Source organism: Centroberyx gerrardi, chromosome 18 (assembly GCF_048128805.1).
Source record: "Centroberyx gerrardi isolate f3 chromosome 18, fCenGer3.hap1.cur.20231027, whole genome shotgun sequence".
In the NCBI taxonomy this organism is placed as follows: domain Eukaryota; kingdom Metazoa; phylum Chordata; class Actinopteri; order Beryciformes; family Berycidae; genus Centroberyx; species Centroberyx gerrardi.
Genome location: NC_136014.1, coordinates 18,425,022 through 18,450,959, shown reverse-complemented (window position 1 = coordinate 18,450,959; position 25,938 = coordinate 18,425,022). Strand labels below are relative to the sequence as shown.

Sequence of the window (25,938 nt, the reverse complement as noted above, 5' to 3'; positions counted from 1 at the left end):
AAACAAGACATTTCGCCGTACCATAGGTTTAAACACTTAAGGCCACGTCCCCATTGATTGTAGCTCACAGCCACCGCCACCACCATCAATCTCTGCTCCGGTTTCTAGGTTGTTCTGTCCATACAAAGGGTATACTCTTACAAGAGGATTAAATAACATCGAGATTTAAAGTTCAGGGGTCAGGGTAATGCAAATCCACAGGCTTAGGCAATCCAGATACTCATCTTAGATACTCTAATTCCTATAGGTCATGACGCCTATCCTTTGCTTGCTGCTCTCGTTGACCCGAGAGCGGAGAAAAAAAAAAAACATCGCTATACATTTCCGATAGAACATTAGGTCAGAAGTGGGACGCAGGTGGCACATGGTGTACTCGTGTTATGTATACAGCCAAGGGAAGTCTTAGAAATCCATCTATCCATCCCTATAGCGGGTATCCAGCCATCCGCGCTGGCCTGAACGATAAGGAGCTTGGTAGGTCTACTATAGTCCTGTAGTGATTCATAAGTTGACTACAGATGAGTGCTATGTGGAAGGAAGCCAGACACATGTTGACCACATTGCTGCCACAGCATAACAGATAAATAACCGCAGATGTGTAGACAGAGGAGAAAGGAGAGCAAGGGAAAACAGAAGAGAGAGAGAAAAAAAGGAGCATAAAAGACAGGGGAGGTTTCAAGACTCCGTGGCTAAACTGTTATCTGAAATCTTGAATGAGGAAAGGAGTTGCTGGGTGGATGCATTTAAAAGCTGGGTGAATACACTTTACAGCTTAAGGAGGGCATGTGCATCATCTCATGGAGTGAGATACAGAAGTCCATCCCCGGACCAAGGTCATTATATTTCAGATACTTAACTTGTCACACAATATCAAATGGGGTGGCAATAAATATTTGAGGGTGCATGCAGAAAGTCACAGCAAAAAAAGGAAGAAAATACCATCCAAAACCCTTATTTATTAGGGGTTCATGTGCATCTGAGTGACAGCTGTGCATTCTAACTGCGGGTTTGTGACTGAGTACGAACGCGTGCTTACACATGCGCATACCTCAGTCTGTGCATGCGTGTGTGTGTGTGTGTGTGTGATGTGATTCATTCCTTTAGTTATAGCGCTGGTGGCCGAGGCCCGGTGCCAGCGCTCGGTGGTTACAGATCTGTTTACTCTTGTAGGCTGGCAGGAACATGAGATTTCCTCTGGGTGTACTGTGGCTGGTCGACCGGCAAAACAGCATGGTCCTTAAAGTCCCTCGCCACTCCCTTTACAGACTGCCTCGTCCCCAGCCTCCCCCCCTGTGGATCACATGTGATGAGGGTAACACACACACACACACGCATGCACGCACACACACGGACACAAGCGTCAATGAACTCATGAAAGCCACCACTCACGCACGCAAACCCATACACATACTTACCTAAATGACTTACTGAGAATGCCAATGGATCTTAGGATCTTATGGATTATCAGGAGTTTGACTTATCCCATTCCTTGACCAGCTTGACACAGAGGAAGGCCTTGTTCTGAGATGGTCAACAAGGCTAATCTCAAACCCAAGCCTCCATTCAAGAGAGAGACAGACATCCAAGGGTTATGGAGCATGAATGAACACTTTGAACGAAATTGGGCATTGCATGTTTTCATTTTGTGTCTCCCTTTACCTCAAATTGCAGGTGATGCAGGTGGTTCAAATGTCCTATATGACCGTATACTCCATTGCATTTGTCTTACATTCACTTGTAGGGACTGTTGGACTATGCATATCTAAATGGATAATAATATTGTTCTTTTTTTATCGTCTCTTATAAAGATGTCCTTGGCCCTTGAATATTTTTCTTGCCCCTCAATCTTGCAGACTGAGGACAGACAAAGTGTTTTATCAAGCAAGAACAACATTCAGCCCAAAAATCCCAACACTGGACATCAATATCCTCAGAGAAGTCTGAATAACTGAAATTCCTTGGATGGACAAGACTCTAAAAACTTTTTGTTTGTTTACCCACGTCCAGTGGGAGTCTTAATTTTCTCCCTCTCTCTGTCGATAATATAATCAGAAGAGCAGCCAACACAATACCTTTGGACATGAGAGGGGCCTGCGGATCCAGTACTACTGAGACGGCAGACAGCCAGCCATAACAACATCAAACAGCCCCTAGCCTCCAGCGTTTACACAGAGCCAAAACCCTGGACCAAAAATATGATTGCTCGTTCTTTTTAAGATAAGAATGCAGACAAGCTTGAAGGTTATTGGGAACAATATGTACAGGTATGAAGTGGCCATACTAGTGGAAGTGGGTGGTTTGTAGCAAAAACATACAACAATTTATTTTTTTTAATATCAGATGAGGTTTCTTGCGTGACTTAGACCAGAATATTGGATAAATCTCGTCGGAAAGATGGAATCAGCCATGGACAGCAATGTCATTCAAATGTACATCACAGTGGCCCACATTCAGGTTAGAAAACATGATGTGGCTTAGTGTCCGAGGGAGTCAACTTTGTCCACAACTCATTTTCTCAAAGCAAAGCCATGGAGGATGAGAGAATAGTGGGATATTGAGAAACTGACACAGAGCATCCCCTGCTGGTCACCATGACTAAATACACGCCTGAATGTGCACCTTGCCTCCTGCTAGTCTGCTAGTCTGAAACACCAGCAATGGAATATGAAATTACATACATTTTGTTATCCTCTCATAAAACAGTGGGGTTTCCTGGGGAATGGTGTAGAGGTAAAGATCCATTTCCCCACATTTTTATTTCTCTATATTCTATTGTTCATTTAGAGTTAACAAGGTGGGTGACATCCCCTTCAAATCACCCCCAGCCCATATAAACATGTAATCTCAGTCTTCAACATGCACAGGAAAAATCAGATCTGTGAAAGGCTATAACTGGAAATATTTAATTTCTCAGTTGATGTGCATGGTTAAATATGGATGATAAAACCAATACATGGAAAAACACAAATTCCTGATTTGTCTTAACAACCATATTTTACATTTCAGTGACACTTTTTAAGAGCCTTGTGAAAAAAATTGGTCTGACAAATGCACTTAATGCATTTTAACACAAATAGAGTAGAGGAGAGTGCGGATTTGCATGATGTTTGTTGAGGCAGCGTTGCCTCTCCTTTTCATGCAGGCAGTTCCACCTCACACACCGTGACTCTGAAAAGCTATTAGCAGCTTGGCTTACTATGTAAAAATAATCCTATAGTGTGTATATCACCACCTACGTGTTCAGATGGTATTTGGATTAGTGTGCTGCTCAGTCACTTGCTTCCATCCTGGTGTCAGCCTGAAGAACATAAGTAGGTGGCTGAGGTGTGAAGAATGAGTTGGCTTTGGGGAGAAGACATCTTGACCTTTTTATTTCATTCTAAAAACAAGTATGCCTATTGGATTTTCACACTTTTTTTCCATCTGGTATAAAGACAACTGCATTTCACCGTCGACTGTGCTCACACCTGAACTATAGCTAAAACATGCAGGAATTCCTCAAATTAGTTCAACCGTTTTGCATTACATGGATCACTGTTTTTGTCCTAGAAAAAGGCTACTGGGAATCTCAGAGGGAATACTTCTGGACTGCTTACCATCCTTATCCTCCTTGACCTCAGTGCTGCCTTCGACACCATCTCCCACCCAGTACTCCTGGAGCGCCTGGCTGACATTGGGATTACTGGTGTTGCACTCTCCTGGTTCTCGTCATATCTCACTGACAGACAACAGTATGTCCAACTGAGGAACCACAGGTCAAGGTGTTCTGCTGTTCCACTGGGTGTCCCCCAGGGGTCAGTACTGGGTCCACTCCTATTAATCATCTACCTCCTTCCCCTGGGCACAATCTTCCGTCACCATGGTGTCCACTTTCATTGCTACGCTGATGATACACAAGTCTACATCTCCACTAAACCCACCACTGCCCTTCCTCCCACCTCCCTCACCACCTGCCTCCAGGACATCAGGAGCTGGATGAGCAGGAACTTTCTGAAGCTCAATGGCAGCAAAACTGAGGCCCTGCTCATTGGCTCCAAAACCACCCTTTCCAAAGCCCAAAACACCAAAGCCCTAAACATCATCATTGATGGCTTCCCCGTACCCCGTACCGTAAGTCAAGAGCCTCGGTGTCATTCTGGATAGCACCCTTTCCTTTGCACCTCACATCACAAAACATCACCCGGACTGCTTTCTTCCACCTTCGCAACATTTCCAGACTCTGCCCATCCCTGTCTCAATCCAGCACTGAAGTCTTGGTCCACGCATTCGTCACATCCCGGATTGACTACTGTAATGCAGTTCTCTCTGGCCTTCCCACCAAACTGCTTAACAGGCTTCAAATCATTCAGAACTCGGCTGCCCGGATCATTACTCGCACCAAATCATCCGACCACATCACCCCCATTCTCATCCAACTACACTGGCTCCCTGTTCAATACCGGATTGACTATAAAAACCTTCTGCTCACCTTCAAAGCCCTCCACAACCTAGCCCCCACTTATCTTTCTGACCTCCTCCAGGATTACATCTCCTCCCGCTCCCTGCGCTCATCCTCAGCTGGTCTCCTGACCATCCCCACCTCACGCCTCAGCACCATGGGTGCTAGGGCTTTCAGCTGCACTGCTCCCAGGCTTTGGAACTCCCTGCCCCCACGCATTCGACAGTCTGACACCAAAACAGCATTCAAATCCCACCTCAAAACTCACCTGTTCAAACTGGCCTACTCACTGTAATGCTCATCGTACTGTGTGTTTCCCTTTTATCCTTACACTGTTACTGTTTTTATTCCCCCTCCTATACGTGTCTGCCCACCTTATGTCACTTGTTTTGTCTATACTGGTGTCTTTGCCATGTTTCACTGTTTTTACCTGTTCGAGTATGTTTCTTTTTATGCATTGTAAGGCGACCTTGGGTGTCCTGAAAGGCGCCCTCAAATAAAATGTATTATTATTATTATTATTATTATTATTACTTCAGAAGCAATCAACTTATGGCACTTCTTGAAGGATAACACACACAAAGAACAACTTAACCATCTCCAAATCAGATTCTGTGTCTCCCACACTTGTTTAGTCACAGCCTTTTAGCCCCCTTGCACCGCGCAATGAGTTTAATGATGAGCTGATCTATTTAGAGGAGCAAATATAAATGTTCAACCCATCGCACTTTGGATTTACAATGTCCATGTGCATCACTTAGCCTATCACTTCTGTCCCCATGGCTTTATTAAATCTATGTGAGTTTCTTTGTATCTGTTGACTCAGACAATTGCCTCATCACGCCAGTGTTGACGGAGATGAGTGTAATTGTATAAACTGAGGGAGGGTTCCCCGCTTCACCAGCCGAAGTGAAAGCAGGCGGCGTCTGATGTGTGAAGCGTCTCTATCTACGCAGCTCCACGCTTCGGTTGTCAGTGATGATCCTATTTTGAGTCATGGATCCTATTTGGAGATCGGTGAGGGATGAGAGCGCACTGAACTCTGAGGTGGGAGGAAAAACAATTTGGTTTGAAAGTTTTAGAGGCATGAAACTCTGATTCACCTCTGCGTCATCAGTACAATGAACCAAGGTTTGTAAGGTCGGTGCAGTGAGTGCACCGCTGCCACACGGGCCATGGCCTAGTTATGCTTCATAACTTAGGCCTATAGCTCTATATTTATGGATCTGGCATAACAACATTGAAACCTCTCACTACTGAGAACGTTTTTGCAATGTTTAAATACATTTTTTTTTCTATGCCTATTTATTTTCATATGCTGAATGCCTATACTCCTGCCAGGTGTAAATGGCAAATCACACAAAATCATGCCTCAGGTTTATAAAGGTGCTATGTGTCGCATTTTAGCATCAATAAATCATAACCACAGTAATTTTGAGACATTAGTATAATTACTGTAGACAAATAAGACCATCGTCAAGTGGATTGGCAGCCTATACTGGCCTCTGCATTGCATTTTTCATTGCGTGCCACAGGGTCGGATTAGGGGGGGAAATCTGATGAATTGCTTTACAGCACAAAACAGGAAGAAGGCTATGGAAAAATCTCTTCCAACATGTTTATCTTCTTCAAAAGCAAAAGAGAAAACAAATGCACATGGAGCGAGTGATGCCAGGGAGGAGGGACTAGTAGCAACATCTTCTTTGTGACAGGAAGAAATGGGGTTTATGGGAAATATGGTCTTAATTTTGAGAAACACAAACAGATAGAGGCTACCAATTATCTCGACGTCTTGAAGGTGGCAAATTTTGTCAGTGGCAGTCATCTAATTTTTCACGAGGCAAATTCAGGTCAGGCAGTCAGTCAGTCAGTAACGCTTAGTGAGATGATGCGCTTCGTGAGATGGCCTCTAGAGGGCGTCTGTGGCTAAGAGATGCAGTGTTTCCCATACAGAAGCACAAAATCAAAAGTTGGTCAATGTAGAGAAATTAAATCGATCTCTAATGAGCCTGATGTCACATCACGTCATGTTTGTCATGTGGAGATGTACAGACAGCAAACCAGCAGCACTGAACTCAACCACAGAGTCTCCCCCGGTGTGAAAACAAAAGTGACTTAACATTCCACCATGTGCTGGACTCGCCTGTGTTACTAACGGGATTTGTAAACTGTAACCGGTTACAAAGTCTTCTGCTGCCCTTCAAACATTAAAGTGGATACAGATAACTTTTCAACTTTCCCCCCATTGTTCCCCCCTAGCGTTTCCAAGTGGTATTGTTGTTTACGCCGCTGTCGCAAAGACAACCGGATCGCTTTCTGTTAGAGCCTAGCTCCGTGCAATAGAACAAACCATCTGTCTGCTTATCAACTCCTTGATCATAACACAATGTAGTAACTTTCACCACTGCTCATTTTAGAAAGGCCACTGCAAGAAAACGTGCTCTTTGATTAGATTATCAAACGGACAATGGATCATTTGTTTGTTTCTGGCTGTTAGCGTTAGCAACATGGCTAACGCTACCGCTACCGATAGCTACCTATCCTATTCCTCTTTTGGTTGCGCAATGGATGACGCACTTCCTTTGTGCCGTAAATCGAGCCTTCATTCTCCCGGGAGATCGTGCCCGGTGGCAGACAGAATTGCATAGTGAAAGCGAGGCTTATAGGGAACCAATCTAAACGCCGATGGTGTCATTATTCTATAGCCATTACACTGTGCAATCAACATTTACTTCATAATGTTAAGTTAAAGCAAAAAAGTTGTCTATAGGGTCTTTAACGGTAGGTATCGTATAGCCCACCTTGTGGTATTTAACTAAGGTTAGTGGAATTATTTAACGATAACATTGTCGCAGTGCTTCAGTGCATTGTATTGAATTTAATCGAATTGAACTGAACACACACGCCGTGGGTCTGTACAGGATCTGTGCTCATTTAATCTCCCTTCATGTATCAAACTATATATTATAATTTTAATTGATGATGAACCTAATGAAATTTTAGAGGGAACATTAAATCTGACATTAACCTAACGATAATGTAGGCACTTCCATGACTTATAGTGTGTCTGTGGTACTCTATAGTGGGTTTATTTTTGTGTTTTATGGTATTTTTTTTTATCTCCTATGGCATCACTATAATTCCCCTATAAAATTCCTATTGGATATTTTGCTATTTAGTATCCTTCTCAACTATATTAGGATTACTGTTGCTGTTTCTGGTTAGGGATAACCAGAGGTGGGGACTCAAGTCACATGACTTGGACTTGAGTCAGACTTGAGTCACAGTTTTAATAGCCTACTTGAGACTTGGCTGGACTTGGGTTCTGGTGACTTGGGACTTGACTTTGACTTGCACTTTGATGACTTGAAAACGTTTCTAAAGTCTTGACAAAAGATCTTGTGTTTGTGTAAATGACTTAGAGTGAAAGTTTTGTTCCACCAGGCGACTGAATTTAAATTCTGTTTTCTAGATTTGTATGGAATGATTGAATTTAATTGATTGAATTGAATTAAATTTAGTTGAAACTGATTATAGAAATCAAACTCATGATGCTCTTACCAAGTCTTTATCCTGTTAAAACCATATTGTATTGAAAAGTCCTATATATTTAGATTTCTTTAAGATATTAAATTGATACTGGGCTCTTGATTTGTTCTGACTTGACTTGGTGTTCTACATTTAGACTTGAGACTTGACATTAATGACATGGACTTGACTTGATAAGACTTGAGCCTCAAGACTTGAGACTCGAGCACAGTTGACTTAGTCACACCTCTGGATAATGAACAGATCTGACTTATTTGCTATCAGCAATAACTATCTGATGTTCTTCAATCGCATCTGGTATCAGTCGCGAAGTTTTACTATATAACATCTTCTCATATATAAACACGCAGATCCTTGCGAAGTTTAAACCGGAAAATGAAACCCAGGCCCCAGCGAGGATCGAACTCGCGACCCCTGGTTTACAAGACCAGTGCTCTAACCACTGAGCTATGGAGCCAGAACTGTGCATGTGGGCAGAAATATCACTAATTCAAGTGGATTGAATGTACCTGGTGGTATTTAGTTATAGACCTTCGACCTACTTCTAATATTTCAGGATTGCAGATAGTTACAATACGGAAGTGTTTATTTCAGACGGAGTGACCGCTGGTTGAAACCCAGGACTTCTTCGTGGTTCTGATTCTAGTAGAATCGTTGACTGACCGATATGGCGGTTTTCCATCTGATTTTATCCTGGGCTGGTCATGCGCTTTTGTATCTGTTCTTTCTGATTTTCATAGCGTTTCTCGGTTACTGTCTGTATATCAAACACATTCATATGAAATATGATCACATACCTGGGCCACCGAGAGACAGGTAAGTGGATTATGTGGGCTACAGTTGGCTCGCTTTCTCGCTAAATTACCTTAAAAAACGATTTATTTTACCTGATGCTTTTGCCCCCCCCCCCAAACAGTTTTCTCTTCGGACATTCGACAGTATTTTGGAGGGCAATGAAAGATGGCAAAGTTTTGCACGACACATTTCTGGAATGGTGAGAAATTTCTGCTTTAATTTCTTATCCACCTGTCCTTGTTGGTGTAACTAGCTGCTGTTATTGTGATTGACACATTTCATTGGCATTTACATTAGCTTACAGCTACGAATATATGTTGTGAAAAGTATATTTTTGGGGGGAAAACGAACTTACTACGACTTTACTCCTTGGGTCAATTCGTTAGTTTCACTTTGGTACTTTGTATTACTCGAAACAACAGCAACAACAACAACAAAACATACAGTATGCAACATACAGTAGGCCTTTTTACTGTGACCGGTTCTGGTTGGCTTGACACATAGACTGACATTAGTGTATAGCTTAATGAGAGAGAGAGAGAGTGAAAAAATCAAAACATGCTCCAGGAGCAGCCTGTCTGTCAACTTCTGGTGCACTGCAGCGATAACAACAACCATAACTGTAGCCTATTGTCTGCAGATCAGGGCAGGTAAACCTTTCCTCTAAAAAAAACTGTAGGCGTTTACACTCATGTTAGGCTGCTGTCCTTCTCTCTAATGTTATCTTTCAGAGTCCCTCCTCTCTCTCTCTCTCTCTCTCTCTCTCTCTCTCTCTCTCTCTCTCTCTCTCTTCTGTCCCTCTCTCTCTTTGTCACACACACACACACACACACACACACACCCCAAATATTCAGGCCTAAATTAACGTGTTGGTATCTAAGGTTGCTTAAGGGGGCGTGTCCAGACTGTAATTGTTCGCATGTCAAACTTTTGATAATCAATATGTTATCCTTTACAGGGCTGAGATTTATGGGCCTGTTTACAGGTTCAATATTCTGCACAATGTTGCACTGCTTGTGACCTGTCCAGAGACCACTAAGGTAAAAGCCTTTGCTTAGCCATCAGTTGCATAAGCAAACAAACAGCATTGCATAATAAATGGTGTAAAGGTGCTCAGAGTGACCTCTTTTGCTTGAACTGCTTCCACAGTAAAAATCAGAACTACATTTGTACTATGTAATGACCACTGTGGCTTTTGGAGCACATTTGTTAGCATTTATCACGACAATATTTGCATAAACAAAAAAAAATCCTTGTTTTTGTAATACCCTGCTTGTGTTGCCCCTGGTTTCAGGAAATCCTGATGTCCCCAAAGTACCCAAAAGATAAACTTGTCTACAAGAGACTCTCAAACCTGTTTGGTCAGAGGTAATTCACTGGTCCAATGCTTCTTAAAAATAATAAATAGCATCACAGTAATACAGATACCATGTATTCAAACTATTCAGAATATAACACGCAGTGCTCCTGTACATAGTAAACTTTTTTGGATGAAGTGGAATTTCAGCTATCCTCAATATTTTGAATGCCAGTATATTTTGAATAATATGCTAGCAAGTGATATTGCTAGATTCAGCAGAAACACACCTATCCAACAAGTAATTTCTTTATAGGGCAAACCCTGGAAGAGACATTCAAAAGTAAATGAATGCCGTTAAGATAAAACACTGCTCCACTAACCAAAATTTTATGACGTTATTGGATTTTTATTATGTTATGGACTTTATTACATTTGATTTTATTACATTATGTAGTGGAATTTCAGCTATCCTCGATGTTTTGAATACCTGAGCTGACATTACATTACAGAGTAAGATGCTGTTTTGTGTGAATGAGTGTAGAATGACAAGAGCAGAGCCAAAATTAAACAAAAAAAAAAATCAAAATTCAATAAGTTCAGCGATGGCTATCTTGGAATTTGACCACTGTGCCTTTCAGGAGAAAATGTGTGACTCTTTTGAACATGACTAAGTCTTCTCAACACACCTAATTTTCATTGATCTGTTTCAAAATGGAGGTTAACAAGTGAAAACGAGTTATTAGTGCTAGTTACATGCTTGACAGCTGTGAGTGTCTTGACAAGTAATGACAAGTAATAAAATAATTAATTAATTAGGAAAGTGTTTTAGATGACTGCCATGGCTACAGACAACACTTTTCATCTTTTGGCAACACCCTTTATAGAGATGACAAAGGGTTTGGAGTAGAAATATGTTACATGTCGTTAACGTTAATGTAACAGTGTTCAAATGTGGAGACCTTTGGCCACACCCTCTTTGGTATGAAATGCCATAAATGTCTCTCAAATACTTTAAGGACTGCTGCATTAGCCATTATTCATTATTGTCCCAATCCATTGTATTAAAGGAATGTAAAGTATTTTTATTTACAGTTAGCCAGGTTTTTAGACACTTCATAACTGATGTGGCTGATTTCTCTTCAATCATCAAGTGTTATTTCAACATGTCAGATCCTTACAGCTCTTACCTTGCTAGTCTGAACGCAATGTGTGTCATGTTTCTCCTCCAGGTTCCTTGGCAATGGCCTGGTCACATCACATGACCACGACCAGTGGTACAAACAGCGCCGGATCATGGACCCCGCCTTCAGCAGCCTGTGAGTTATTTATACATTTCACACAGTAGAGGACAAGCAGGTGTGGGAGCTTTTTAGTTCGTTAGATCGTAAAGGCAGAAAGGAATATCTGCTCAACTTTCATTTTATACTCAGTGATCGCAGTCAGTAGAGATCCCATGTAAGAGATTCAGACTGTGGACAAAAAAGCCCACTGCTCTACTATTTCCAGAAGCAACATTGTCCGACTGTAACATTTGTGTGGCGGTTTACATCTTGGCTGTGCTTTACACTATCTGTAACTGCCATCACTTCCAGGTACCTGAGAGGTCTGATGGGCACCTTCAATGAGAGGGCAGAGAGACTGATGGATAAACTTACGGAAGTTGCCGATCGCAAAGAAGAGGCCAACATGCTCGCACTAGTCAACTGTGTTACGTTAGATGTTATTGCCAAGGTATTGTGCCTTGTTCTGTTATTTCTTTTTCTGCTATTAGTGAATGCAAAGAGAGTACCGGAGTCATCTTTAGTCTGATTTTCTTGAGTCCAGTATCTAAAACTGCTCAACTGTCTTAACAGATCTACTTAAGTCAGTACAGAAGCTATCTGCAGTACGTAAAGAAATGTACTAGCAATGGCTTCTTTTAGGATTCGTAACAATAGCACCAACAAATATTTCTGTGAACCAAATTTGCTAATATCTCTAGACACATGTATCGTCTCTTTTGTTTCCTTGGCAACATATAGGTTGCTTTTGGAGTGGATTTAGATCTGCTGAAGAGTAAGGACTCTCCTTTCCCTAAAGCCATCGAGAAATGTCTGAAAGGGATGGTTTACTACGCCCGAGACATCTTTTTCGAGGTACGAGTTCATTGCATGCTTGTATGAGGTTTGAATGGCGAAGATAGTCATCTTGTAAGGTGTGTGAGATCTTAAAATCTGGCATTTCCAGCACAACCCAAAGAACAGGACGTTCGTCAACGAAGTGAGGCAGGCGTGCCAGCTGCTGCGCTCAACGGGCGCAAAGTGGATCCACAGCAGAAAGACTGCCATCCAAAATGGCGAGGAGGTTCCCAAGGACATCCTCACACAAATCATCAAAGCTGCTGGCAAAGGTTGTGGCCCCTTATCTTCAGATTAGATTAGATTGGATGAAACTGTAATGATCCCTGTGGGGAAACTGGGTCATTGCAGCAGCAAACAATAGGATATAGACAAGAATAGAACAAATAATGAGTATTGAAAACAATGCAATGAATAATAACAACAATAGAACATATAGAGGATAATATAACAAATTTATAAATTAAGATACAGCGTCTTCAACAACATATTTTCAGGTTATCAAAAGATTTGCAGTTTACAGATCCACAGTTTACAGCATATATGCAGGGTATGCAAAATGTGCATCATTGGTTGTCCACATTATTAGCTTTACAGAGCGCATATGCAATTCTGCACCGCTAGCTGTTCACACTAAAAGGTAAACAGATAGATAGATGAGATAGGTTTCATACATTCATAAGCAGTTAGTGCCTTTCTTTCCTAAATAGATATTTTTTAGGTTAAACCCCATAGGTTTACAAATAATATAATATGATAATAAGATTGAGGTCAGTATTAGTGCACCTGTTTAAAACCATTTTTTGATTCCAGAGGAAAGCATGGATAAAGAAGATGAAGAGTTTATGTTGGACAACTTTGTGACATTCTTCATTGCGGGTGAGGCTCTGTTGTCGGTGCGTGAGAAAGCTGCAAAATAAGCTTGATACTCACTTTGGTGTGGAAAGTAGGGTGGAGAGGTAAACAATGGTAAGCTCAAGTTTTTGGTTTAGGGTCAAAACATTTGGGAACAAAGAGAACCAAAGTTCTCCTTCTTATGCAGATTCTATGATTTTTTGTTATGTGCTATTTTTGTATTAATTGTGTATTAAAAGTTACCATTTGTAACTTTTTAGGGCAAGAAACAACAGCTAATCAACTTGCTTTTTGCATCATGGAACTGGGAAGACATCCTGAAATACTGGAAAAGTAAGAACTAATACATTCTCAAACAATTCATTTGATATTGTAGATACTGAAAAAAAAATGATTTCCTCAATTGTGTTATCTTTCTCAGAGTGAAGAAAGAGGTGGATGATGTCATTGGGATGAAGCAGGAGATAAGCTATGATGATCTGGGGAAACTGATCTATCTCACACAGGTACATATCATGAAGTTCGCAAAATTATGGTTTGGCTCTTATTTTGGCTGAAGCATGCAGTCAGAGTAACTGAAAGTATCTGAAGCAATAACTGACCCAGAGGTGTACCTTGTAACTTCCCCCCCAGGTGCTAAAAGAGACTCTGAGGATTTACCCCACAGCTCCGGGAACATCTCGTGACCTGCTCGATGACATGGTCATCGATGGCATCCCCATACCTGGAGGAGTCATCTGTATAGTGAGTCATTACACTTTTAACGTGTTTGTACCTCCAAAGCAGCATTTTCTTTAACTGTGGGTCGGAATTGTTTCTTCTTCCTAAGCAAATCGTCCCACAGAAACCATTTATCTCCAAAAGTAAACCAGTGAGTAAAACTGGTTGATTTTCACATTGTTGTATGTGCATATTTTTCATTTTCCAATGCATTTTCATTGGTTTGATTTGGAGAAACACAAGTTTTTTTTTTTAGAATATTTTTTTTTAACTGATATCAAAATTAAATGTACTTTGTAAATGTAATTTGCCTTGAAATTCAGTTTAACTCCTATGTGACTGGGAGGTTGGAAAAATTCTTCAAGGACCCACTGACATTTGATCCGGACAGATTTCACCCTGATGCTCCCAAGTAAGTAGCACACAATGAAATTCACACGATGATCAAAACAGATATATATTACTGTATATGTATATTTCTATATGTGTGTGTGTATGTGTATGTGTGTGTGTGTGTAAAATATATAACTGTATTGCAAGTTTTCCTTATGTTGCATTGCAATTTACTACTAAACTAAACTCCAGACAACACAAAGTAATCATCTATGCCTTAATACAATATGGATTGGATGTTTTCATTTTAGTCTTCACAAGATGTTAGAGCATGGATCATTGCTTGATATAATCCCATACCACTAAATTAAGTTTCACTTTAAACTAAGACAGGAGAGACAGGAATGAAAATGCACTGTAATAAATGAAGTCCTCTCTTATCTGTTTTATAAGGCCTTATTACTGCTACTACCCCTTTGCCCTGGGACCGCGCTCATGCCTGGGACAGAACTTTGCTCAGGTGGGTGGCAGACACACACACACACACACACACACACACAACTACTACACAAACACGCACAAACTGAACAGCTTGATGGCGTGATTTCAGATGGAGGCTAAGGTGGTGATGGCTAAGCTGCTGCAGAGGTTTGACTTCAGCCTGATCCCGGGGCAGACCTTTGACATCCTGGACACCGGCACGCTCAGGCCCAAGAGCGGAGTGGTGTGCTCCATCAAACACAGAAACCACAGGAAATAAATGGCAACAATATAACAGCAACAAGAATATAGCAAATAGAGGTTCTACAAAAATACACAAATGACAATTTCAGCACTGGAACATATTAAGTAGAATGAATAGTAGAATGTATGGGGAAAGAGTATGGATTACAGCATTATTGGGGTGTGCAGAATAACAATAGTATGGGTTGCTGAGGCAATGAAATAATTAATGCAGAATATTTGTGATTTGAAAAAGATATTAAATATAGGCTGCTCTGATAAAAAAAAAATCCAAGGTTTTAGAAAAAGAACTTCATAGCACAGAGAAAAAAAGGTGGGGAATATTCAAATTTTAATATTCAAATTTTTTTTTTAATTAAGTGCAGCTTTCATTACAATAGACCATACTATTTTATTAGATTACTTGAGAAACCTGCAGGATTCAGTTCTGGGCCCCATTTTATTCTCCATTTACAAGCTTTGACTTGGACATTATCCACAAACATAGTATAAATGTTCATTATAATGCTGATGAAACACTTATATCTGCCTGTAAAACTGAATAACTGTGTAGCCACTCTCCAAAACTGCCTTGTAGATGTTAAGCGCTGGATGTCCCAGAATGTTTTACAGCTAAAATAAATCAGAATTAGTCCTCTGTGGCCCATCCAACTCAATTAAATTAATTCACCAGGAATTAGGCACTCTGTCTGCCAATAAGGCCAGTAGCAAGAAACCTAGGTGTGATTTGTGATGCTAATTTGAGTTTTAATGAGCAGATTAAGAGAGTTGTTCAATCTTGTTATTTTAACTTCAGTTTCATGCTTTTATCTTTTCTTGATTAGATTAGTGCAGCTCTCTGTATTCCTGCCTCAGTCAAAAGGCTCTCTCGTTGATTTACTGCTTTTCCTGGTCATTTAGGTTTTTCTTATCCTTTGTAAAGCACCTCATAACTCTGCTTTTTCTTCTAATTGTATTAATCATAATAATATTTTATAATGAAATAATATATTGATAGTATTATTATTAGTACAATGATATGGGAATAAGAAACCATTTAATGGGCACTTTTCAAAGTACCTTACAGTATCCTGAGCACAGAACATCTTTTTGTACAATTGATAGCAGGAATTAACTCTTTAGCTCTTTCTATGAATGTTATGAACCTGCACTACTGAAGGTCAATGATTGTATTTAAAAACATTTTTTTTTGATGATTAGATCATTTTGCCTACAATGTAATAGGTTTAACAATGTGTCTATTATAGAAAGTGGTGGTTTTCTCTGTCTATTGAAGAACAGCCTGAATAGAAAATACTGAATATCCTCTTATATACATTTGCAGCCTTGTAATTCACTCAAGGTAATTTTGCACTATGCTGCATCATGCCGCTTAGAGAAATATCATAGAAACCTGTCAGTCAATTTGTGTCACAATCTACCCCAGTGTGCTGGTTGGCTATCAATATTCAAAGTGTTTGATCAAAAACATTTTTTATTTGTAAATACACTACAGCTGAAGATTGATCAACCCTTGATATTAAACATGATTATTAACGGATGTGAAGCAGTTATGGGCTTGTATCAATAATTTTAGTTTATAACGATGTAGAAAAACTTACAGTATGTATATTTGACAGATTTAATCTGCTCTGGGAGTTTTTCTTTGGTCATTACAAAATGTAACCGCAAGGTGGCGCTGTGACTTTGCAAAGAAATCTCAAACGCACCTGTTAAGCTTTCTCTCTCAGATTTCAGATAAACTGTGCTCTATATATTTGGTTCAGCGGTCTATTAAAACACTCAAAGGTTATTATTCACCTCTGTTCTTATGTACTGTGTTTATTTTATTTTATTTTTTTAGAGTTTATTAAGTATTCACTGAATCAGGCCAAAAGATTTTTGAATGCTGATACCATGAATGTTGGAGGTTGAGAGTTATTCTCTTATTTTGCAAAGACTAGTACATGGGCCTTACATATGAGAACTGCTGTAGAACTAACCTATATTTACTAGTAAAAGTGACTTTAATTATGAAATAGCCCACATAATATATTGATAACAGTAGCATAACAACAACAATAATAATGTATTGTGATTATTAAATATTTCTTAACGTATTTTCACATATATAATATTTAATATAGTGGGTATATCATATATGAATATCCAATATATTAAATATGTAGATGTGTTTTAATATTTGTATTAAACATATCAATAAAAAAAACAATAGGTCTACTATGCCAGCCACAGTCCAATGTACCAATCTTAAAATAGGGACACTTTGTTTATGTTTATTTTTGTTTTCTTTTATTGAACTTTACTTTATTAACCATTACTGTTCCTTTAAGAGGGCCGAGCCCGTGCGCTGTGTGGGCTTCACCACACTCCTCATGTACCTGCTGCTCACTCCGCTCCCATGTCTTGATTGGCCGTCTTGGCCGAAATCCTCTTGAATGATTTCAAACCCGAGTATTTGGACAAGAAGGAGGGGGTGGAGGAGGAGAGAGGGGGGAGAGCCCAGTTGAAGCCTTGAATCCCTCGTCCAGCACCACACCATCTCTGGAAAGAGGCTTATCCGAGGAGCGCTGTTGATCGTAGAAGGCGTCCGAGAGCACCGCCGGTAGAAAAGTGGCGTTTAAAGGTGTAGTGTTTATACGAATCTCCGTCGATTGAACGTAGTTTGGGATATAGTCTCTATTTTCAATTTGTTGTGTTTCATTTTTTAATCATTTGAATGGAGCGATGTTGTGCGAAGACAGCGCACATTGCGATGGGACTCGGAATACTGTGTTGACAGGACTCCGCGCCCGGGACCATGACCTGATTGGAAATCACTGGTAATCGATTGGTAATCGTTCAAATGTTGTTGTTATTGTCGGAATGTGAGTACCAGCACTTCTTTGCGAAATTCATGAAGGATTTTTATTTTTTATTTTTTTTGAAAGATTAGTGAGAGCTCGTTCAGTCCATGCACGGGTTGCCATAGCATCACATTAATATTTTCCTTTTCATTATCGGCCTATTCTAGAGGGGGGACTTATTTTAATATTTTGGACCATGTATTCATATTTTAATACAATTCCCCAATTGAGGCTTGGTTAAATTAGTCTTGATAGTTAATTGCCACCCACTGTTTAAACGAACTGAGAGCAGCACAGCCTATAGTCATGGCTAAAAATCCATCCGAGGGACCCAAGGATGACCTGAGCCAGATGACGGACGACGAGCTGCTGCGCTGCAGCAAAGAGGAGCTGGTCAGGAGGTTAAGGAGGGTTGACGGAGAGAAAATGAACTTGATGATCGAGCACGGCAACATGATGAAGGACATCAACCGGCGGCTGCAGGTGCACCTGCATGAGATCCGGAGCCTGAAGGAGATCAACCAGAAGCTGCAGGACGACAACCACGAGCTCCGGGAGCTCTGCTGCTTCCTGGACGACGACCGACAGAAGGGCAAGAAACTGTCCCGGGAGTGGCAGCGCTTCGGCCGCTACACGGCCAGCGCCATGTGGAAGGAGGTGGGCACCTACATGATGAAGCTGAAGGAGCTGGAGGCCAACCAGGAGAGCGTGATGCGGGAGAACTCCGAGCTGAAGGAGATCATCCTCATGCTGGACGAGGAGAGGAACGGCGCTGGCTCCAGGAGCTCCATAGACAGTCAGTCCAGTTTGACCAACCTGAACGGGGGCACCGGCACGGTCAGGGATGTCGGGGACGGCAGCAGTACGTCCAGCACCGGTAGCGCCGGTAGCCCCGACCACCACAACCACAGCCACATACACAAGCCCAGCTCAGAGAACAGTAAGCTGGGCACCACCATGAGGAGGTCCATGGATGACCTGTCAGCACCGCACCATCACAGGAGCATCCCCAATGGACTTAATGGTGAGTTCACACACTCTCTACACCTGGTCACACACCAAGGCTATCACATACCTGTAGACTCTCACAGGCAAAGACCCAAGGACCCATATCCCAGAGTCCCAGCCTCACCTATCAGGCCAGATGCTCCTATTCAGATTCCCAAGTGCCAGATGACTGGCAGATTTGTTTACCTGTGGGATGCTGTTATCTATTATAGTGGCATCAAACACCTACAGCTAGGGTCCTGTTGCATTTAGAAATTAACTACTGAGTTCTCACCAACCCAAAATCAGAAAGTTTTGCACCCTGTTTCTCTCCTTTTTATGAAAGAGAGTCAGTCAGGTCGGCCCTTTTGCTTGTGGTTTGACATTTGTGACCCTAAGTCTCTCTCATGGTCTGGGATGCATGAGCAGCACTAATAAATGGCTCACAAAGATCCCCAGACAAGTGGCCCGAGGCTGCTGCTGTCCTTTGGAGGCTTCATATGAAGTGATAAATAATTGCCACTATGTTTCCATGTTTGTCAAGCTCGCTGTCTGACCACAGACACGCACACACATTCCTGTTACCTGTCATACATGTGTGTTCCTCTTCTTATTTTTGCTGCATGCTCATAGTTGCCACATGCGTGTGATTACAATGACAACAACATATGCTGATCAGAATTACTGTGGAGGATTAGCATGAGGTCTTATCTTAACCTCGCCACCAAGTCTTGATTGGGATGCTTATGACACACACACACACACACACACACACACACACACACACAGGCACACACACACACACACACACACACTCACACACACACTCACAGCATCCTTAAGTGGCCTTTTCAGTCCCACGCTACCCCATCATCTGAATCTGCTCTGATTTAGGTCACTGCTCTCGTGGTCTTCAAGGAAGAGGACTTATCTTAATTGCTTTTAGAGGGGCTCAAGCAAATTGATTTTTGGAGTCGTCCGCTGATTATCATTGTTGTCTTTGGCTGTGGAGGAGCACTCGGGCCCGCTTAGGGGCTGTTTGAAATGCACGGCACGGGACCAGAAATCAATGTCCCCGTTTCAGGACCTAAATACCCAGCTGAAAGCTGCGAGAGGGATGAAAATGCCGTAATGGAACAGGAGGACGCTAAGCCTGGTTTAGCTAGCACATGGGCCGATAACTCGCCATGATCTGTTTGGCAAAGGGAATAAATTCTGTTTCATGCTGTTGGAGAGAAAAAAAAATCTCTCATCAGGTCGAGCCTTTTTTATTTTAGCCTTATTTACATGGACAAGGTAACAGCAGCAGTCGCAGCATGTAGGTGCTCATCCTAAGGAAATTACTTCCTAGTTCAGATGTCATAGGTCATGTGTTTTCCGGGAATTGTGCGCCGTTAAAACCCTGAAGGTAAAGACTACAATAGGGTGGAAGCATGAGGGAGAGCCGAGGGAGGCCTTAATCCGGAAACACACACACACACACTCACACACACTCACACACACACACACACACACACACAAACAAACACAGTTTTGGGCAGTGTTTCAGTGTCATTACATAACAGCAATATTGTGTCTGTAGCGGCCTTGCACCTCTCTAAGCCGCTGTTTCGCTAGATGTGTTGTGTGACATTGTGTGCCCCTGAAGCTCTTGCTCTCTGCGTTCATCATTGTCGACTAACCGACAGACAGATATAAACACACACACACACACACACACACAGCTGGTATCAGAAAAACCCCAATCACTTGAGAGAGGGTTCGTCGTTAAGACCGATGCATTGGGGATGAGACTGATGCTATCTTAGCTCATTACAAACCTTTCTGGCTTTAACATGATCGCAAACAACTCCTATAGGAGGAAAAAAAAACAACAACAGTATATTTGTACAGAACTATTCTTGTATTCTTGACAAAGTTACAAACTGCTGTAAAATAATTAAAGATGGCAATCAAAATTAAAAACGGTAATCCAATGATCGTAATCTACTATTACACAGGTTGGATGAGCTGTAAACTATTACAACAGTAACCGTACCAAGCACTCAAATCAAACTGATGTTGCATCACTCCTCTCACTGAATCATTTTCAAAAAATGCATATTACTTGCTTGCTGGCCCATGGCTAGTATTCAACAGGACTGAGTCTGACTAGTGAAAACTAGTCCTCACCAGCTCAGATGTGGCCCATTCTTCCATATTATCAGAAGAGGGGCTGGCTGAAATCTGAGTGGAGCGACCATGTTGTGAGGTCAGGTTTAGCCAGAGCCTTTGCCGTGGTGTGAGGTCTACAGAGTGGCTTTATTTAATGCTGTCCAAATGCCAGTGGCTCCCCTGGGTATTTAGCAGACAAGCTCGAGGATTGCCGCTCAAGTGCTAAATGAACAGCATCTGTCTGGGTGCCAGAGACAGAAAGAGGTGGAGGAGAGGAGGAGGAGGAAATGAGTTTGGTACCCTAAGAGTAAAAGCAACCACTTGTTTGAGCTGGAGCCTTGATTTCCATTTTCTATAAACTTTTCAGTCAAATATTAAACTTTTTTTTTCCAGCTTTTTGACCAATAGGCGTCTACCATTCTAGAAAGGTTCCAGCTCTTTTGAGGCAAAAAGAGGCACAGGGAGAGGGGTGTATGACAGAGAGCCCAACAAAGGGCCCTCAAAGGGGCTTGGTAGTGTTGGGGGAGTGGCTGGATGGTGGTAGGGGGTTGGCTGGGAAGCTTTGGGGGTGGGAGGGGTGGGGGCTGTTGGACGGCATATTGGGTTCAGAGGAGGTTGGGTCTTGGAGACATCCCGCTGTCTGTTTAATTGAATTTCTTGTGCGTTGACACTGCAGACAAACCCCCCTCTCCTTTTCCTTTGGGGATACAAGCTGTGTCTGTGTCCATGTTTGCTTGTACATTGTGTGTGTGTGCTATAATGTGTGTATGACCATAGTGAGGCTAGCAAGGGATTCTGTTCTGAAGGAAAAAAAAGAAAAACAGCAGGGGCTACATTGAGTGCTGCTGTGTTTCATAAGCTACATTAGTGACTTCTATTTCCAGACGTCTCAGCGTCTGCATTCACTTTTGGTGGTCTGGAACCCAATTCCAGTCAAAGACCTACTGAAATATGATGCTGTCACAGAGAGCTTGCATTAGGCTTCCCTAGTGCCACACAGAAACCGGCCTCTGGTGTGTCGGTATAGCAGTGGAGTATAGCAGTTTGGGATGAGACAAAGTATCAGTTGATTTTTGGGATAAAGAAAATATAGATAGGTATAGCATTAGTAGCCTCTTTCTAGTTATGGATGGTGTGACAAGTGGATTTGGAGCTCTGTTCTATTGAGGAAAATTGTGCAGTTTATGCTGCTTCTACTGTAAGAAGAACTGAATGAATGATACAACAAGCAACATTAGTTTTTAACCTGCAGTGAAAACAAAGCCAGAGAGGTAAAAAACAAAAGGTGGCTAGCCAGCACAGTGCTGGTTTGACACTGGACAGATGATCTGATAAAGATCCTCTCTCTGGTAACGCCTGTTGACCTTAAACAGACCTCACACATTCCCCTGGCCTTTTAGCTGCCAAACGGCCTTAAAGGAACAATATTTCAACTCTGCAGATGGAGTGTCTCTAAATAAGAAGCCAGTGCAGCAAGGATCCTCAAACCTTTTCAGCCTGGGAGTGGGACACAGAAAAGAAATTAGACCCAGGCTAACGATAACATATTTTGATACTTTTTCCACTTTGGGACCATTCAGAAGTGGACCACGTGGTATAGCATGATCACATTCACACATCATGCAGTGGTCTGTGTTTCTCATGGAGCAGCCCATGCAATAGAAAAAACACTTTCTCACACATTCTTCTTTATTTTTTTTTTTACTATTTTTCACATTTTAGAATAATAGTAAAGACATCAAAACTATGAAATAACACAAATTGAATTATGTAGTGACCAAAAAAAGTGTTAAATCAAAACTATCTCATATTTTAGATTCTTTAAAGTAGCCGCCCTTTGCCTTGATTTAAAGGCTTTGGAAAGAAATTCATACATAAGCATCAACTTCACTGTTTATATTTATATTATTTAAGAAACAAATTTCAAACATTTAAGCATAAGCCTTTAGATCAAAATGGCTTTAAGATAATGAAAAACATCCAATCAGATGTGTCCAAACTTTTGACTGGTAGTGTATGATATCAGTGAAATAATTCCCTCTGGAATGAATTAGAATTTGCTCTCAGGCTACTTTTGAACACACAAAAGCTGATTTGTCCTTTGAGTGATTAAACTGCAGAACCATTTGGCTACGGTCTGTGAATGTAAGTTACCCTTGATGATATGATTAAGGTTGTGGCATGCAGATGGATTGACACTCGTGCATCAGTGCAAGGGTAAATAAAACATTGATTTAGTAAATTGTTTTAGTCCAGCTGTGCCGGGACCACTGGGGCTAATCTTAACACAGATATGCTAATGAGAGAAAGAGATACACTCCCAGCAACAGCAGCTGTACCAACAAGGGTTAATCCCCCCCCTCTCACACAAGCTGGTGTGTGTATACTGTATATGTGTGTGTGTCTCCACACACATGCATCCACGTGTGTGCCACTGGCCACTGAGATGTTGAATAAGGCCCAACTCCTGTTGAGTGCTGGAGACAGTGAGCTAAAACAGTGGGCCTTAGACACTGATAAATGGCCCATGGTGGCCCCTCCCTCCCCTCCCTTCTCCCATAATACTTTTCAGACCTCGTTACCATGGAGCCTGTCAGTCATCCAGCTGCATGTGGCTGCTCCTCTCAGAGAGGAGCCAGAGATATTTGCGATGCTTGGAGGAATGAGATTTAAAAGAGCTTTAGCGTAATGTGTTCAATGTGAATTGGATTAATATGATATGTTGTTTGACATCAAAGGAGACTGCTTGCAGTGGCCTCCTAGATTTGTTCTCCTGAGTGAATGGTGCTGTACTCCGAGGAACCCATGCCTTCCTATATTTAGTCACTCTGTTGAGTCACCCTATAAACCTAACCACTCAGGCTCAAATTAGGCTCACATTAGTCCTAATTAACTCCCCGAGAAGTCATAAAACTCTGTGTTTAAACTGGGATTTTTAACACCTGGCTATTCAGTGTGTGTGTGTGCGTGTGTGTGTGTGTGTGTGTGTGTCCTAATGTATGAGGTGCCAAAGTGAGTGTAAACTCTTCTGACTTATTTACAAGCTTCTCTCTCTCTCTTTCTCTCTATCTCTCTCTGTCTCTCTCTGCGTCTCTGTCTCTCTCTCTCACTCACTCACCCTGTCTCTCTCTCTCTCTATCTATCTCTCTCTCTCTCTCTCTCTCTCTCTCTCTCTGTCTCTTTCTCTTTCTCTTTCTCTCTCTGTCTCCTTTTCATTTCCCCTTGGGGAGTGACGTGACCTAAAAGCTCATAGTGAAACTGTAGAACCAGCCCTCCCAGTCGGCCACCAGTTTGTGTTTCATCACTCTAACACCAATTAGTCAGCGACGTGATATTCACATTCATATGGCCAAACATGTTTAACTAATTACTGTGTGACTGAAGCATTGTCTCCCTCTACCTCAGAGGTGCTTTATCCATCAGCTTTAAAGGTGCGGCTGAAGAATTTTAAGTCTTTCCCAAAAGCATTACAGATGTGTCTATGGCTGAAGTAAAATAGTTTTCTTTTCCCATCAAAAAATAATGACAATATTATGTTCAGCTCTTGAGAATACAGTCATGAAAAACGAGACATATTTGGGTCAGTTATTTATGAGAAGGAATCAAACTCCCATGCTTACTTTGTTTAGAGCGCTGCAAAGTCTTTATAGCTGGTTTTATTTCTTCAAAGAACCAGACAGGTTTTCAATATCCCCTATGTTTCTCTAAAACAAACATCAATCAAACACAGCCAGCTGGTCAAAGTCAGCCTTGAGTTACTCTGTGTGAGCTGCTTTCACATTTCAAAGGAAACCAGAGGATCAACAACACAATGGTGTTTTCCTCTCTGCTTTGGTTTCAAGTCATTGTGTGGAGTGTCTGCGGGGCTAAACAGGGCGTCTAGCAGGAATAGGATGTTTCTCTTGCTGATATCCTGTTTGTCCACGCTCAGATGTACGTCTCTCTGTGTGTGTGTGTGCTGAGGTGCTGATTTAGTTTCTTGTAACCTCACCCCAGGTCCGTTCTGCAGTTAGGTACAAAGTGCAACACTGCCAAGGAGCATGAATGAAAAAGAACCAAAGGGATGAAAATAATCAGCTACTCTTGGAGAATAATTGACAAAGCTGTAATTAGGGCCGCACAATTAATATGGTTGATAAAATTGGCATAATTACATTGTACCATATGTTTTAATTTTAAAACATGTAGAGGAAATCGTTAAAATTCCTCATTGGATACTTTTAAAATGCGGTAAAGGACAGTAGAAGTTTACTTACACGAACTTCTGATAAAGCGTCAGATTTGTAAATGATTCTGTTTCACCAAAATGACACTAGTGCCTTCAGAGAAAGACTTTCTGTGGTAATCTGTCCTTTTTTAGATTTTGTTAATGTTTTTTTTTTCTTTTTGATGGATATATTTGATCCGGTTTCTGCAGTGACTGAGGCGTGTCGGGTATTGTTGGAGAGTTTCCCCGGGGCGTGGCAGCCTGTATGTCTCTCCTGTGTCGCTCTCTGGGTTGCGTTTCCCAGCACCCTGTCTGCCTGTGTGAGGCCTGGCCGGCTGATAACACAGATAATGGAGCAGAAACACACACACACACACACACACACACACACAGGGGAGAGATTGAGAGAAAGAGCCAGAGGGGGAACTCTCAGCTGTGTATTGTCAATGGAAAGCCAGCCTGTCAGGACGTCCCACATTCCTGGATAAACAAAAGAGGAAGTGGGTCTCTCTCTCTTTAGTGACACAGCAGGAACGGGACTGCATGGAAAGAGGAACAGGAAGATGGAAAGAGAAGGAAGTGTCCACTCTTGTCTTTTTGTCTCTCTCTTCTTCACAAGTACGAATCAATCTCTTTTAACTCCAGGTCGCTCTTTTAACTCCAGGTCGCTCTTCCAACTTTTTCTTTTCCTGCTTTCCCTAATTTACAGACCTGACTTCTTCTGTCTTTCCCCCTCTCTCTCTCTCTCTCTCTCTCTCCATCTGCCTCCATCTCCGCCTCCATCTCCCTCCATCTCTCTCTCTTTCAATTCCTATGAACCTGCTGTCTGATCCGCTGTCCGTTTATTCCCATCAACGCAGCGCTCATCCGACAGAATGAGGTTATAGAGCCTG

At 41.7% G+C, this 25,938-nt stretch overlaps 2 protein-coding genes and 1 non-coding gene across 4 annotated transcripts in view; 2 read left to right on the top strand and 1 right to left on the bottom strand.

Annotated features, from left to right (window-relative positions):
* Positions 1-8,371: 8,371 nt before the first annotated feature.
* Positions 8,372-8,444, bottom strand: trnat-ugu (transfer RNA threonine (anticodon UGU)). Its single transcript has one exon. It is a non-coding gene; the product is annotated as a tRNA-Thr (tRNA).
* A 173-nt stretch (positions 8,445-8,617) lies between these two features.
* Positions 8,618-16,650, top strand: LOC139931402 (cholesterol 24-hydroxylase-like). The gene is made up of 16 exons (XM_071924898.2): positions 8,618-8,803; positions 8,904-8,981; positions 9,741-9,822; positions 10,077-10,150; positions 11,312-11,398; positions 11,675-11,813; positions 12,104-12,217; positions 12,309-12,471; positions 13,013-13,078; positions 13,315-13,387; positions 13,476-13,560; positions 13,688-13,798; positions 14,098-14,186; positions 14,561-14,627; positions 14,718-16,101; positions 16,241-16,650. Exons 1-15 carry the CDS (start codon positions 8,655-8,657, stop codon positions 14,865-14,867), a joined length of 1,527 nt encoding a protein of 508 aa, XP_071780999.2. The 5' UTR covers positions 8,618-8,654; the 3' UTR covers positions 14,868-16,101; positions 16,241-16,650.
* A 740-nt stretch (positions 16,651-17,390) lies between these two features.
* ccdc85cb (coiled-coil domain containing 85C, b) overlaps positions 17,391-25,938 on the top strand; it is a 51,524-nt gene continuing 42,976 nt past the window's right edge. For both annotated transcript variants that reach the window (XM_071924900.2, XM_071924899.2), the window contains exon 1: positions 17,391-18,721. In XM_071924900.2, the coding sequence (XP_071781001.1) occupies positions 18,004-18,721 (718 nt within the window). In that variant the 5' untranslated portion in view covers positions 17,391-18,003. The remainder of the gene's footprint in view (positions 18,722-25,938) is intronic.